At 44.9% G+C, this 14,967-nt stretch overlaps 1 protein-coding gene across 1 annotated transcript; it reads left to right on the top strand.

Moving 5' to 3' along the window:
- The first annotated feature begins 5,050 nt into the window (after positions 1-5,050).
- GSX2 (GS homeobox 2) lies at positions 5,051-7,027 on the top strand. Its single transcript, XM_020975361.1, has 2 exons — positions 5,051-5,615; positions 6,428-7,027. Exons 1-2 carry the CDS (start codon positions 5,051-5,053, stop codon positions 6,766-6,768), a joined length of 906 nt encoding a protein of 301 aa, XP_020831020.1. The 3' UTR covers positions 6,769-7,027.
- The last annotated feature ends 7,940 nt before the right edge of the window (positions 7,028-14,967 follow it).

Genomic DNA, 14,967 nt, shown 5'->3' with positions numbered 1-14,967 from the left:
GACACCCCCGAAACGAGGAGAACTCGAGGGGAGCGTGAAATTGGGGGGGGGGCAAGGCGAGGCAAGAATGTGTTGAAACAACAGCAGCTGTCTCACGGTCCATCCATAGTAGCAAGGATGCAGATACTGGTTCAGGCGAATTGACTGGGCAACAAGGAGCCTAAAGTTTGGTGGATGGGGTAATGGAGGTGGATTGTGGGGGCCGCTGGGGGGGGGACTCCAGGGAATGAAGGGAAGTGGAGAAAGAAAAAAGGGGTGCATTAGTAGTGGACACAGAAAGAAGTAAAAAGAGAAGAGAAGAAAGGAGAAAGGAAGGAAAGGAATAGGAAAAGGAAAGGAAGAGGAGGAAGGATGAAAGAAAGAAGAAGGAGGAAGGAAGGAAGGAAAAGAGAGTTCATAACTGATGGAGAAACGGAAGGAAAAACAGACAACCAAAAGTTGCAATCTGAAGGAAAGAAGGAGATGTATTGTTCTTTTTAAACTGCTCTGATTTTTAGAAAGTGGTTCTAGGGGTGAGGTGTGCAGGGTTAGACGGGCAATTTCGTTACATTCTCATTTGTTACACTGTCTTGAACTAAAGGAAGACAAAGCAATACTCTGTCACCCGGAGCAGAATGAAGGGAATCAAAGGATTTTCCCTTAAAAGGACTAATTTTCTCCTTGAATTATGAAAGTAATGGCTAGGTAACAGCCTGTGCTCTGTACCCAACTGCTTAATACCTTCTAAATCCTTCCACGTGGCTCGACTAGTCGTAGCAATTAGAGCTCATTATAGGCTCATAAGAGCTCTCATTTCGGGGATTACTTAATGGACAATGAAATTTTATCGGACAGAATTATTGAGAAATAAAATTGTGAAGAAGATGAGGGGGCTGTGGGCACACGCCTACAAGTCAACCCGCATGACTTGGAAGGACCAAAGCTCCCGGCCCTTCAGCTGTTAGTCCCTTCCACTACGTGGTTTTGGGTGATGCTCTAGGTTTATTGTAATAATTCCATATCGAAATATCTGCCGCGAGTTCTTCCTCTACCTGACTCACTCCACCCCACTCCCAGCCCCTGGCAAACGGCTATTTCTCCAAAGCAAGAGTCTGAGACTCCTAGCAAACTGGTTTGTTTCTCAAGCTAGGCACCAAGTCAGTACAGTCCCAGTCTGCAACCTGGGTTCTGAAGAACTGCAATTGTTTTGTGGGAGAGTGGCCAGGAGGTGTGAGGAGAGACGGAGGGGATGGTAGAATGCATAGGGAGTGGAAGGACTGCAGAGATCATGTAGTCCAGCCCCCTCATCTTTACAAATGAGGAAACAGGCCCGGAGAGAGATGACTCGTACATAAACCATTCCTTCAATCTTCGGAGTTCTACAGGCGTTTATTAGCTCCTACTGCATCCTAAGCCCTAGAGAGATTGTTATTTGTCCTTTCTTCTTGTGATGGCATGACACACAAGTGAATTGGATTTAAGTAAGGGAGGGCTGTGCAAAGTCACCAGTCTTACCTTCCTAGAGAGATAGAAAGATTAAGAAACCATGATCTTTGTCCTCCAGGGAATAATAACTTAGCAGCTTGCCAAAAGTCACAGAGCCAGACATTGGAAGAGGAGGATGAGACGAACTGAGACAGAGAGAGAACTTACGTTCCATGCTAGTTTTTGCATATCGTTTTTCTGTTTTTGCCAGGAAAGTGTATATTAGTTCCTCAAGGGGACAAGCTTTCTAGATGTCAGACCATGAAGTTGTCATTCATCAGCTTTTATTTTCTCTGGGGCATGAAACTGCTTACCTACCTTGGGTAGCTTGGATTTGAGGGATAGGGAATAAATATTTATAGTGCCCACTATGTGCCAGGCACTGTGCTCAGTTCTTTTTACAAATATTATCTCATTTGATTCTCACAACAATCCTTTGAGGTAAGAGCTATTATGATCCCCATTTTACAATTGAGTAAACTGAGACAAAAGGAGGTTAAGTGACTTGCCCAGGATCACAAAGTTAATGTGTCTGAAACAGGATTTGAACTCAAGTCCTGACTCTGGGCCCAGAGTATTGGGCCAAGATGTAAAGAACTTAGAAGGCTGAGTATTTTAACTGAGAATCTGGAATCAGACATTTAACCCAATCAGATTCCCAGTCTTTTAGCAATATTAGCATTTTCAAAAATACAAAATTGCAAATGACTCTTTTTAAATGCAACAAACTTACTGGCCTCATACAGATCCAGGTATCTCCTATGAATTAGGAATGTTTCTTAGAATACACCTCAAGGAGATCTTTCCTTAAAGCAAAACTTTGAACTTCTCCATACAAGTCCAATTGATCTAAGTAGATTAATAGAAAGTCTTTGCTGTGAGGGAACCTGGAAGTCATCTAGTCGATCCAATCCTCATTTGACGGACTAGGTATTAATATCCTATAACTGTAATTTCTATACCAGAAGCAATATTGAAACTAGGCAAGTGAAGAAACAATTGAATCAATTGTTATGGAAAATTCAGGTCTGAAAATAATTTCTGCTGTAGTCTAAAATATTCATTGAGGCACAAGTGTTACAATTATTTGCATAACTGCCTATTCCTCGATTTCACTTTGCTGGTATCCTCTTGGCCTAGGACGAGGCTGAATGTCTTTTGCAAATTTCCTTCTCCAAGTTTCTTGGTAAAAAGCAGTTAAAGTTGAGGCTGACCCGCCTTAAACCCTAAAACTCCCTAATTGTTGTCACAAGATGTTGGATTAGCACATTTCTGGAATAGCTGTCTGTTTACACTCCAGAGACCCACAGTCCACTAACCACTTTCTAATTGAATTCTAATCACATTCAAATAGCTCAATAACCAGCCTCAGCTGCAATTCATAAAACTTTAATTGCCATCCATAAATCCTGACTCCCCGAGTGCAGAGTGTCCCTACAACCCAATTACACCTCGCCGGGGGGGGGGATAGAAAAGGATAGAGAGAAAAAGGGAAGGAAGAAGGAAAAGGAGGAAGAGAAAGGGAGAGCGGGAAGTAGGAAGAAAAGAGGGAAAGAGAGAAGAGAGAAGGGGAGAGCAAGCAAGGGAGAGTGAAGTCAGAGAAAGGAAGAGAACTGAAAAGCAATCCACCAGCCTGGCTTGGGTCACTTGCATGGGACAGTACTCAACCTAGGTCAGTCACTTCTAGCTCTCTACACCCTGGTTTCCCCCCCCCCAACTCTTCCGGTGAACTCAGATCAGAACTTAGATCGCCAAGGCAAAAATATTTTTGGCTGCGTTTGAACTCAGCTTTTCCTCAGTGCACAGAAAAAGACTGTAAAAATTTCAAACATACGGGTGAGAAATCCGTCAAATTTTTCCCCATTTGGCTTCTCAAAAGCAGGAACAGCCCCTCCAAAAGTATAGTATTAACTAGGGGCAGGAGTGGCAAGGGTGATGATGGGCCTTTCCTATCCTCTGGGGGCACAAACTCTCTTCACCTGCTGTACTTAGGCAAAACACTTTGTGTAATAAACATAATTTTTTGTTGTAAAATTGATGGATAAATAAACGAAAAGATAAGCAAAATTAATCATAGCACACTAGACCACGATAGTCCTCGGAAGTTTAAGACCCCACTAAGTCTCCCAAAGAAGGTAGAACCAGAAATTTCGCAAGCCTCAACGCTTTCCTTTCACCTCTGCGTTCTATCTAAAGAAGAGCGGAAAGGAAAGACTCTTCGTTTGCTTTACTATTTATTCATCTTTCCAGAGAATAGTCTGAGGGTCGCCGGAGATACTGAGAATGAGAAGAAAAAAGATCTGGTCCAGCCCCTCAGCTCCCCTCCCCTCCCTGAGGGTGGGGAAGGAGTTAGTGAGCTACAGAGACTGATTCAGAGAAGTCCCTCCTCTAGCCCTCTCCAGGGGTAGGTTCGATGCTGTCAGCCCCGCCCGCTGACCTGAGGAGATTTTAAGCCCCTTCATCCTAATACCTGGTGAACAGGTGTTTCAGAATGTGAAAAGGGGCATTTGGAGTCCACGCGAAAAGTCGTCTTATTTAATTAGAGATTTGGCCCACGAGAGTCTGACTATTTTTAAGTTTACATCGGAAAGGACTAATTGACAATTTGCCAGGATTCGACTTAATTTGGGGATTGAGAAAAAAAGAGGCTAGAGGAAAAGAGGTGTTACTCTGAAGCTAAAAGAATTTGAACAGCCTTGAGGCAGTGAAGCATCATTATTAGGACCGACCTAGGGCCAAAAGATTCAATGCAGTGATGTAGGTCTTAGGAACGACCCGGGCTGGGAGAATTGGAGTGGGCCGAAACTGAGTTCTCTTGAATTCCATACCCTGCAGTTTCCAGCTCTTTGATGCTCGGAGGGGCAAAGGAGGCATTTAGTGCATCTGCCTCAGAGCAAGTGCAATGTCGGAGAGAGACCTTTGTCCGCATGATTCTAATAAAAGCCCTCTCGGTTTCCACCTAGCCTGATTCCTCCACCCGAGCTGTGGGGCCAAGAACTGGGTGGAAAGTAAAGTGCTCCAATGGGCTTCCTGCCCGGGCGGGGGCAGGGAGATATTGCTCAGGGTTTCTCTGGAAAGGAGGAAGGAAAGGGAGGAGTAGAATCACCGCGAAATTAACAAAACATACACTTTAAGAAGTTCCCCCTCCCCCTCTTTTTTATTCATTCCACCTCCTCCTCCTATTGCCTCCACCCCACTGCTGTCCAACCCCTCCCATGCTCTCCCCCTCCTCGTTTTTGTTGTGAGTTGAGCAGCCTATCCCGAGGGTGGGGAGATGCTGAGGAGCCGGAGCAGTGCGGTACTCTCTGGCATCACGTGCTGGGTTGGGGCATATAAAACCCCAGAGCAGGGGAGCCGGGGCGGGGGAGGTTAGGACCAGCCCTCTCTGGGGACCCCTTTGTTCGCTTCTCAGACTTAAGCACCTCTGCGTTCCTTCGGGGCTTCAGTGACAGCGTCCTCGCCTAACCAAGGAAAACAAGGGAGCGTCGGAGGTGAAAGGGGAGGGAGAGGTGAAGAAAAGAAGAGAAATAGTGGGGGAAAGCTGCCTTCTACTCTCAGTCTCCTCGGACTCCGTCCCCTTCGCGATATGTCGCGATCCTTCTATGTCGATTCTCTGATCATCAAGGACTCCTCTAGGCCTGCGCCATCCCTACCTGAGCACCAGCACGGCCCCGATTTCCTCATCCCCCTGGGCATGCCGTCGCCCCTGGTCATGTCAGTTTCGGGGCCCGGCTGCCAGTCGCGCAAGAGCGGCACTTTCTGCGTGTGTCCACTCTGCGTCACCTCCCACCTGCACTCCGCGCGGACTGGCGGCGGCGCAGGCGGCGGCGGGGGAGGAGGAGGAGGGGGCGGCGGCGGCGGCAGCGGGGCAGGCGGCGGAGCTATCCCCCTGCTCAAGAGCCAGTTTCCCCCCGGCCCCGGGGACGGGCAGTTCTGCCCCCGGATGAGCCATGCCCATCATCACCACCACCAGCCGCAGCACCACCATCACCATCAGCCCCAGCAGCCTGGCTCTGCGGCGGCGGCCGCAGCTGCAGCTGCTGCGGCGGCCGCTGCTGCTGCCCTGGGACACCCCCAACACCACGCACCTGTCTGTGCCGCCACTACCTACAATGTCACCGACCCCCGAAGGTTCCATTGCCTCACCATGGGTAGGACGAAAACTTCGCTAGGTCTTCCCTTTCCTGGGAATCCAGCCAAACTTTCCATTTTGGGGTGGAGAGGGAGGGGTCCCAGCCGTGGGGATGGATAAAGGAAAGTCCTTTAAGTTGGATTTGGTGATTGACCCAAGAAGATCTAGGGACAAAATCAGAGACAGCAGGCAGGATGCTGCTGGACCAGTCTTTTTTTTTTTTCAATCTCGTGGCACCCCCCCCCACGCACACACATACAAGCCTACACATCTGGAATAGCTTAGCTTACCTGGTTACTCAGTACTCGGGGAGGGAAAAACTGTGGGTCAGAGTGCTAAGGTGCAGCCCCAAAAGGGAGAAGGCAGTATTGATCGGTCCTAGATGAAGTAAGAATTGTAATGAGATGTATGCATTTGTGTACCAGTGAGTGTGCGTGCGTCTGTCCGTATTCATGGTTGTGGATGGCATCAGTTTTGATTGAACTGCTGGGGTGCCTGTGGCATAAGGAAGACAATTTTTTTTTCCTGTGGGACTTTCGATGAGGCAGCAGGAGGCTCTTGAATACCTCAGACTACTAACCCTCAGAGGCGTGTGCAATTCCAGTTTTTAAAATGTATTAAATCCAAGGGAGAATGTGACTCGTGTTGAATCGTCAGTCAGCCTCTGAGAGGGTAGAGGTTGACACGGTCAGAGGACCATGACTTTTTTCTTCCAGTCTGTGCGTGGGGGAGGGTTGTACGACTATGTCTATGTCTGTGTGAGTGTCTTGGGGATATTGTTGTCAGTTGCTTACCTATGCTTCTTACGGATTTGTCTTCTTTCTCACACAGGTGGCTCTGATACTAGTCAAATTCAAAACGGCAAGAGGATGAGGACAGCTTTCACCAGCACCCAGCTCCTGGAGTTGGAGAGGGAATTCTCCTCAAACATGTATCTTTCTCGACTCCGGAGAATCGAGATTGCCACGTACCTCAATCTCTCGGAGAAGCAGGTGAAAATCTGGTTCCAGAACCGTCGAGTGAAACACAAGAAAGAAGGCAAAGGTTCGCAGAGGAACAGTCACGGGGGCTGCAAGTGCGTCACTAACCAAGTTCACTACCCGCGCTCTGAGGACGAAGAGTCCTTATCCCCTTCCTCTGCCAACGAAGACAAGGAGATCTCCCCATTATGAGCTCCCCTTCCTCACAGGGACAAGCTCCAAAGGTCTCTCGGTCCTCTCCTTCCCCAATCCCTCGGCTCACTTCCTCCATGAGACCTCCGGGGAGCATAACTGGCAGGCCCAAAGGAATCAGAAACAACTTTACAGAGGCCAGCGAAAAACGGTGAACTCAGGCAGAGAAAAGTCTTCTCCAGGGTTCTGCACCTGCTACTGCTGCTGCAATCACGCCAAGAGGAGCACACTGGCCAACTCCTCACGTCCTCTCTCTGCACCAGGCTTAGCTCATTTCAGTTTTTATCTGTTTGATTCGTGCTCAATTCGCAGGCATAGATTTTTAAAAAGAAGTGTAACTGATTTAGAAGTCAACTAAAAATCTTGTTTAACACAAAAAGGCAGGTGTTGTAGGATGTCTTTTTTTTCTTAACACTGTGTTGGAGTTTTCCAAAAACATATATCATTTACCCTCCTGCTTTCCAACATGTTTTATGGCTGAACCCCTTTTTTTGTTTATTTTACTGTGGTTTTTTTTACAGGAAGTTTTGAAGTTGGAATTAACTTAGAAAATTATACCTTGTAGTTCTGCTTTCTGAAAATTGTCTGTAAAGAGTGACAAATCCAGTCATTGAGAATCCCTTTGTATGTGAATAGTTTTATATAAATTTATATTTATATTTATTTAAATAAAGGAGGTAATAAAGCCTTTTAATTGTTTGGAGTGTTCTCTCTCCCTCTCTCCACTCCCATTCCCCCCCCCAATTGTGTCTGAATCACAATTCCGAAACTGATGCAGATAGAAACAGCTTCTGAACTCAGCCTTTGAGAAGGGGGGCGGAGGTAAACCCAGACCCGGCATTATGGGTCTCACAGTTGGAGGGGTTTTGATGCTTTAGGTTTTTAATGTGCCGCAGAGTGATGAAACTAACCACGGAAACACCTTCAGTCATTATTCAGTGATGGAGAATGATTATGGGTGGCAGCCTTATCCCTCGACCTCCCTCATCTCAAATCTAACTTCCTCACAATTAACATACTGAGAATGTCTTTTACAACTAATCCCCCTAAAGCTTTTGGTTTTCTTCAGCTTAGAGCAGTGAAGTGCCCCGGCTGCTAAATTTACCCCCTCTTTTCTGCTTTCTCTGCTTCTCTTCCTTCCTTAGAATCAAAATTTCCTTTAATCCGAATATGTAAAAAATGTTCTCACAGAAGAAAGCAGCAACCCATCGAATAGTTTGTAAACCCCACTCCTTACTCCTTAAAAAAAAAAACCACCTCTCAATGATAATACATTTTTCTAAGACTTCCAGTGCTCCATAAAACTGGGAAATTGGCCTGCAGCCCTTGATATTGGACACTAAAGAATCAAAATGAGGGCAGAGTCCAATGACTTAACTGCACACATATTTTTATTAAGCACTAATTGTATGAAGAACTCTTCCAATGAAGTATGAAGTTTAAATAAGACATGGTCCCTGACCTCATAGAGTTAATCACTTAGACTCCCTTTCCCCTTTAAAATGAACCTATTTTTTCTCTTTCTTTAGCTCCCCCAGCCTGCCTCCAGGTAGGGTGCAATAGAAAAGGGCTTATGGATGGTCTCACCCTTTAAAATCTGGACTCCATGGGCACTCAGACCTAAGAGATTCAGGAAATAGGAGAGACTATTTTCCTTGCCTTAAGTACAGCGAACTGTATCCCTGCCTGTGGCTGGATACTTTTTTTTAATATTAAGATGTCACCCAGGGGGATTCATTGGAGAGATCTTTCTTTTAAACTCACACAGAGAGTCCTTAAGTTCTGATTTCTCTTATAATGAAGGCCTTTCTTAGTCTCCCATTATTAGCGATTCCACTTGACCAAAGTTAAGCTTGTCCATCAACGGGAGAGATTAGGCTATTTTCTCTTCTTACCCCTTCACATTTTCTAGCAGCAGACAAGTCAGACTCAGCAGCCTGGAAGAAAAAGAACTGTCAGAATGGAAAGTGCTGAGTAGCTGAGTAGGAACTTTCTGAGGCTCTGCCATAGAGGTCAAGAAACTGGATTTGGGTAGAGAAGTCAGAGATTGAAGTGATGGGAATAAATTGATTAGCTGCTGACCTGATATTCCATTTGCACACTTATGGAGTGTAAATTGGTTGATAGAAAGGAAAGGACAATCTTCTAGAATTGCTGAAACTTTTAAAATTCTAAATATGAAGAACACGGTCAGAATAAAAGTAGAACAGTTGCCTAGAGTTTTATAGAGAATGAGATCGGTTCTGCTCAATTTTTGTGTGTCTAGCCAGAGTCAGTCTTGCTCCTGGATGAAATTGAGAAGAATATTAGCTGGAGACTCCTGGAGCAATAATCCAGCAGGATAAATATCCTCAGTATTCTCTCTACCCCCCACAAATACCTTTGAAATCCACCTCATATTTTTGTCCCACCACCACCCCATGCTATCTCTCCTCCCACCTCTTGCCAGTCTTCAGTGCCCAGAAATTGAGGCCAATTCTCTGACTTCACAAAACATCATTTCTGATTAAGTAAAAATCAACCAACCTCCTGGTGTCCAAGAACAGATGAAGAAGCAAGAAAGTTGCTGAGTAGAGGGGACTGGAATATGACAGGACCCATATTCACATTTAAGGAAATCTCCAGAAATGCTCTTTGCTTCTCCCAGAAGCAATCCCCCAAAAGCCATGTTGCTGGCTGTGTCCAGGTGGAGTCTCGGCTGGAGAACTAACTAGCAGCTGCCACAAGGGAGGTGCTAGAGTTCCAAAGGTGCCAGCTCCAGGCTCTGCAACAGGGAAACTGCCTTGTTGCTTCAAATGAAAGTCCAGGAGCAACTTTTCTGTTTTCCAACCCCAAACTTCAGAGACCTTCTTTTCCCACCTGTATGGAGGCTGGGGGTGGGGAGGAGACAGAGTATTTAAGGAGAATTTCCCAGAAAATACCAAGCTCCAGGAATGGGTGACCTGTCTGGAAGCAAAAAAACAAAAAACAAAAAACAGACCAGAATATCTAAAGCGGGAGGCAATTGTTTTCCTGGAGGCTTCGTGAAGGAAGAAAGTCTCCTCCAAGAGGCTTCCTCTAACCACTTTAGTTTATTCAACATCTAACAAGCATATAATAAGCACCAGGCAGCTTTCCAAGGGATACAGAAGCAAAAAGCAAACCTCTCCTGCCCTCAGAGAGCTCTCATTCTGGGGGTGAGGTGGCGGGGCAGATAGAGAAGAATTATCATAGCAACATAAAGCTGAAAGGAATCTCAGAGGTGATTTAATTCAACCTTCTCATTTTACAGGTGAGGAAACTAACGCCCAGAGATATTGAGTGATTTTCCAATGTCATACAGGTTGAAAATAGCAAAATGAGGTCCAACATGCTTTCATTGTACTACACTGCCTCTCCTATATGTCTACATGTATAACTATATACCAAACATAAAAAAAAATAAGTACAAGGCAATAGGGGTGGGGGTGGGAGTAACTGGGGTGATTAGAGAAGTCTTCACAGGAGATATAGAACCTTCTTCTAGGGCTTTTCTACCCTGGCAGCACACACACACACACACACAGAGTCACTGAAGAATTGGAGCAGTTCTCTTATGCTAAAGGAGGTTACTGACATTCATATCACCCTCCCCCAGACTATTCTGTCTTCCTCCCACTAAAAAAAATAAATAAAGGAAGGAAGGAAAGGAAAATAAAATAAAAAAAGAAAGAATTGTGAACTATTTGGGGGCCTTTGGAAGTCATAAATCAGACAGAAAGTTGGGCTGTTAGGCAACTGTGCAATGGATTCTCTATTGGGGTTCATCTGTCAGTTTGAATATAAGCTGAAAATATTCTCTCTCTTTGTTCTGCTAAACAAGGAAAGGAAATTAGAATTGCATTCAGGTCAAGGTCTTCTGCAGCTCCCACCCAATGCCACTTAATAATTTTGTAATGGGCAGAAGATAATTCAAACTATTACTGTGTTTCTCTTGGGAACAGTCACCCCAATTGGAGTCCCAATAGAAAGAATCAGAATGAAGTTATTAATTCACAAAGAGTCATTGTGGTACAGAACTGGACCTGGAGACTGCAAAATTTAAGTGCAAATTCTTCCTCAGACACTATGTGACCCTGGGCAAATCACTTAAAGCTTTCTGGGCCTCAGTTTCCTCACTGGTAAAATGGACTTCAGATCACAATGTTTTCTTCCAGCTTTAATTCTGTGATCCTATTATTACTTCTCGTCTCAGGAGAGTGGAAAGTTGCTGAGTGCCATCAGTTCTAAGATTACTACCTCTTACAAAGAAAAAAAAATAACCGTCTTACAAACAGTAGGATGCAAGTGTCTGCTAATTTACAGAAACCCAGGAAGAGAGGACAGACAAGGGTAGTATTTCCATCTAGGGAAAAATTGTTTTGCACTTCAGAAATAGATGAAGAATCAGTCCCTGGATTTAGAGAACACTTCCTTTCTCTGGGAATTAATCTCTAAAGGGAGATGGTGGTAGTGGCAGTGGAGGTGATAGTTGGGGGAGGGAGAAAGGGATTCCCTTCTTTCACAAAGTAACACTCCAGAGCAGCTGGCCTGGCTTAAATCCACTCCCTCCACAGCAGATGCTGAGGTCGATGTAAAGGGAAAAAGCCCTTGAGAGATAACAGGAGGGGAAGAGTTCCTGGCCTCTGCCCATTGACCCCAGACATCTAGAGGACAGGAACCAAAGCAGAAGCCTTTCCACCTCTCCCTCCCACCCAGAGACTGATACAAGCTCAAGGCAAAGGCCCTGACACCAATCATTGCTCCAGTAAAGGCAACACAGCTGGAAACCCTGCTAAGGGCAAGGGACCCAAGAAGCATCCTTCCTTCTTTTATGGGATGTTTCTCTAAGGACACCACAAGTGCAGAAGGTTACACCCTCTGTGGCACAAACTGGCCCAGAGAGTGAAGGAAATGCTTATGTGGTAGACACACTCTGGGGTTCTTCTGAAGTTTGGAGAAATAGTGCTACTATCTAGGGGCTGTCTCTTCTCAAGTATTCCTTTCATAGACATTTCTGCTTCCTTTTCCCATAATAATGGATGTTGGTGAGGAGAGAAAGCTGTTGTAGCCCCAGAATATTTTCCAAGCCAAAAGTGAGACTTACAGGTGAGTTAGAAAGAACACCAGACATCACAGAACCAGGACTCTGAAACTGGTTCTGCTCCTACTGCCTAGACAAGGCACTTAACTTCCCTGGATTGAGTTCAGTTTCCTTATCTATAAACTATGGAAATTAAACTAGCCTGTCTCCGAAGTTCCTTTCCATGCTAACTCCTATTATCCTATCATTCCCTCTGCTTTCTGAAGGCTCTGCAGTTGACAATAAGATGTCACTCACTGATGGAATGTCTAGATTCAGAGAAAGAACAATGCAACAAAAAGAGTACTGAAATGAAAGTCTGAAGACCTGAATTTAAATCCTATCTTTACTACTTTGTAACATCTGTGGTATCTTGGGCAAGTCCTTCCATCTCCACAAGCCAAAGTTTTTTTCACCTGTAAAGTGAAAGGGTTAGGATAAATGATTTTCTTAGGTTCTTTCTGGCTCTAAAATTGTGATTCTTATAATCAAATATTGCAGGAAGAAAAGAAAGATGTGCACATTCCAGCCTCTGAGGAAAAAAAAAAGTCAGGCAATTTGGAAACAAATAGAAGCTTGCTCTCCAAATGTTCTTTGAGCTGAAGATAAGGGGTTCTTGGACTGTTCTGGTCCAATTTTCTCTTTTGGGTGGGTTCAGCCCACCTTCCTTTCCCCTTCAGAGGGTTTTTTTGTTAGTCAGTTGGTTTAGTTCTGTGGAAAATTTTCAGAGTTGAGAAGAATGCAAGACCCTGGAACAAGGTGAGTAAAGCAGGAATAGAAGGGAGAATTTGGGAGCAATCCCCCCCAAAACAAAGGCCTATCTTCAAAGGGGTAAAGAATAATGCCATTGAAAATGCCCCCCTTTTCAGATGTAATAGGACTTGAAGGGGTTCTAAATACAGTAGAAAGCTGTCCCAGGGTTGAATGCATATGGCTCACACATCGAAACAATTGTTCCTATTTTCATTATTCTCGACGGATCTTTGAATGTACCTGTTAAGGTGACAGACCCGTTAAAAGGGAGCACTTTTCTTGCAATTAAATGGTGCATTTACTAAGCTTCTATTAACATAATTTAATATAAAACTATTTTATAAATCTTTAGGCTCACATTACTGAAAAAATTTGAGCTCATTTAAAAAAAAAGAGGCCCATTTCTTTGATCTGAATAGAATGGAATAGAGAATTAAAAAAAAAAAAACAGAAACCGGAGGACGTACAATCCCGGCGAAAATGTAAAAAATAGAGGGCTTCCCGCCCTCCCCCGCCCCCAAGCGGTGGGGTGCGCAGCTGATTCTATGGAAGAGAAAGAGAGAAACTACAGGAGCCCCCTCCCCACAGTGAACTTGCTATGAAGCCTCAGGAATTTAGAGGGTAAGAGGTCCACTGAACTTGAAGAAGGGGAGCTTAACGCAAGGCTTTGCAGAAGCAAACTAGCTGAGGTTGTTGAACAAATAACCAGAAATAGACGATAGCTTTCCTTTGCTTACAGAATTTCTTTCTCGAGATGGGCTTCTTTTGTTAGTGTTGTGGACAAGAGAATTAAGCATTACAGGATGTTAGTACTCAGAGGGTCTTTAGAGAGGCCTGTGAGATCTCTCCTCCGCTGCACTTCCAAAATACGTTTCTTGTGGAAGGAGGCACATATGACAGACGGTAGATGTGGGTTGGGAAAGGTGGGGAGAGCTATACAGACTCCTTATCCTTTAATACGTAGTGAATAGTTTGTGTATCAAATTTATTATCAGCTACATTTTCCTCTGGAAAGTGTTAACATATAATAAGCACAAACCTTCCCTGCCCCCAGCTGCCTCCCGCCCCAAACAGGGAGAAGAGAGCATTTTCCACTCTTGCTACTTATGCAGTTACATATGATCCCATTCATTTTCCAATGTCACACCCTGTATTTTTCACTCCTTTAGTAAGTCTTACTCACTATCCACTATCCAGGAAAGACTCAGGGCTATTGCAAGTGTATCCAAATAGATCGGAAGTGTATGCTGTGTGCTTAAGAAAGTAACTAGTTTCAGATTAATGAAGCAGTGACAATTTCAATCTGCTTAAAGGCGGAGGTTGGCACTGCCCAGGCCTGAGCGTGGGGAGCTCGCCAGGCTGTGCTTTATATTGTCCGCTTTTCTGAAGAGCAGACAAAGATGGATAGAGAGACATTGAAAAGCAGGGGGCGTATTTCAAACAGCCCCATAAAGAGGGCTGTCACTTTAAGACAAGAACCATAGTGCTTTGATGACTTTGTATTAGCCTCACCGTTTCAAATAAGTGACTCAAGTCCCGAGGGAGAGGGAGGGAAACGTGGGGAGAGAAAGGGAGGGAAGAGGAAGAAAAGAAGGAGGGAGAGGAAAGGAGAGGAGTTTTTCGGGGGTGTAGGGAGAGAGAGAGAGAGAGAGAGAGAGAGAGAGAGAGAGAGAGAGAGAGAGAGAGAGAGAGAGAGAGAGAGAGGAGATTCAGGCAAATGTTAGTAGCAGAGGAGTGCGGCTAGTTCTGAGGTTGGCTTAAGTTTAAGAGAGGACAATAGACCCGGGATTTGAGCAGACGCGCTCAGCGCTAGTAGCTGCCGGGAAAGGTAGATCTACATCTACAGCGAAAGTAGCCATGAGGACAGTTCCGAAAAGATGTGAATGTGAAAGAACCCTGGGTTTCTGGGCAACTGCAAATGCTAACGCCTGAAAATGCAGTGTGAACTCGGTTGGGCCCTGAACTTTTTTGAGCTTCAACCTCCCAGCTCAGACCAGGAGAGAGAGAGAGAGAGAGAGAGAGAGAGAGAGAGAGAGAGAGAGAGAGAGAGAGAGAGAGAGAAAGAGAGAGAGAGAGAGAGAGAGAGAGAGAGAGAGAGAATGTGTGCGCGCGCGTAGTGTGAAGAAAAAAAGAGGAAATCAACGATATCATAGGTCCAGTATAAAATATATGTAGATAGAGAGAAGGGGCGGAGGGATGGTAAAGGCGTTCCGTTAGAGTTCACCTTCACAAAGCCTAATTGAAATTGCTTGGGTCGGGCAGAAACTAACCACCTTCCCCTTTTTTCTCTTTAATTAATTACTTCATTAATTAGTTACCACGATTATTATTCATTTGGGTAGCATTTTGTGGCTTTGAAATTCGTG

This window comes from Phascolarctos cinereus, unplaced genomic scaffold (genome assembly GCF_003287225.1).
Source record: "Phascolarctos cinereus isolate Bilbo 61053 unplaced genomic scaffold, phaCin_HiC Scaffold_9;HRSCAF=440, whole genome shotgun sequence".
NCBI classification, from domain to species: domain Eukaryota; kingdom Metazoa; phylum Chordata; class Mammalia; order Diprotodontia; family Phascolarctidae; genus Phascolarctos; species Phascolarctos cinereus.
This window is presented reverse-complemented; position numbering and strand designations above follow the sequence as displayed.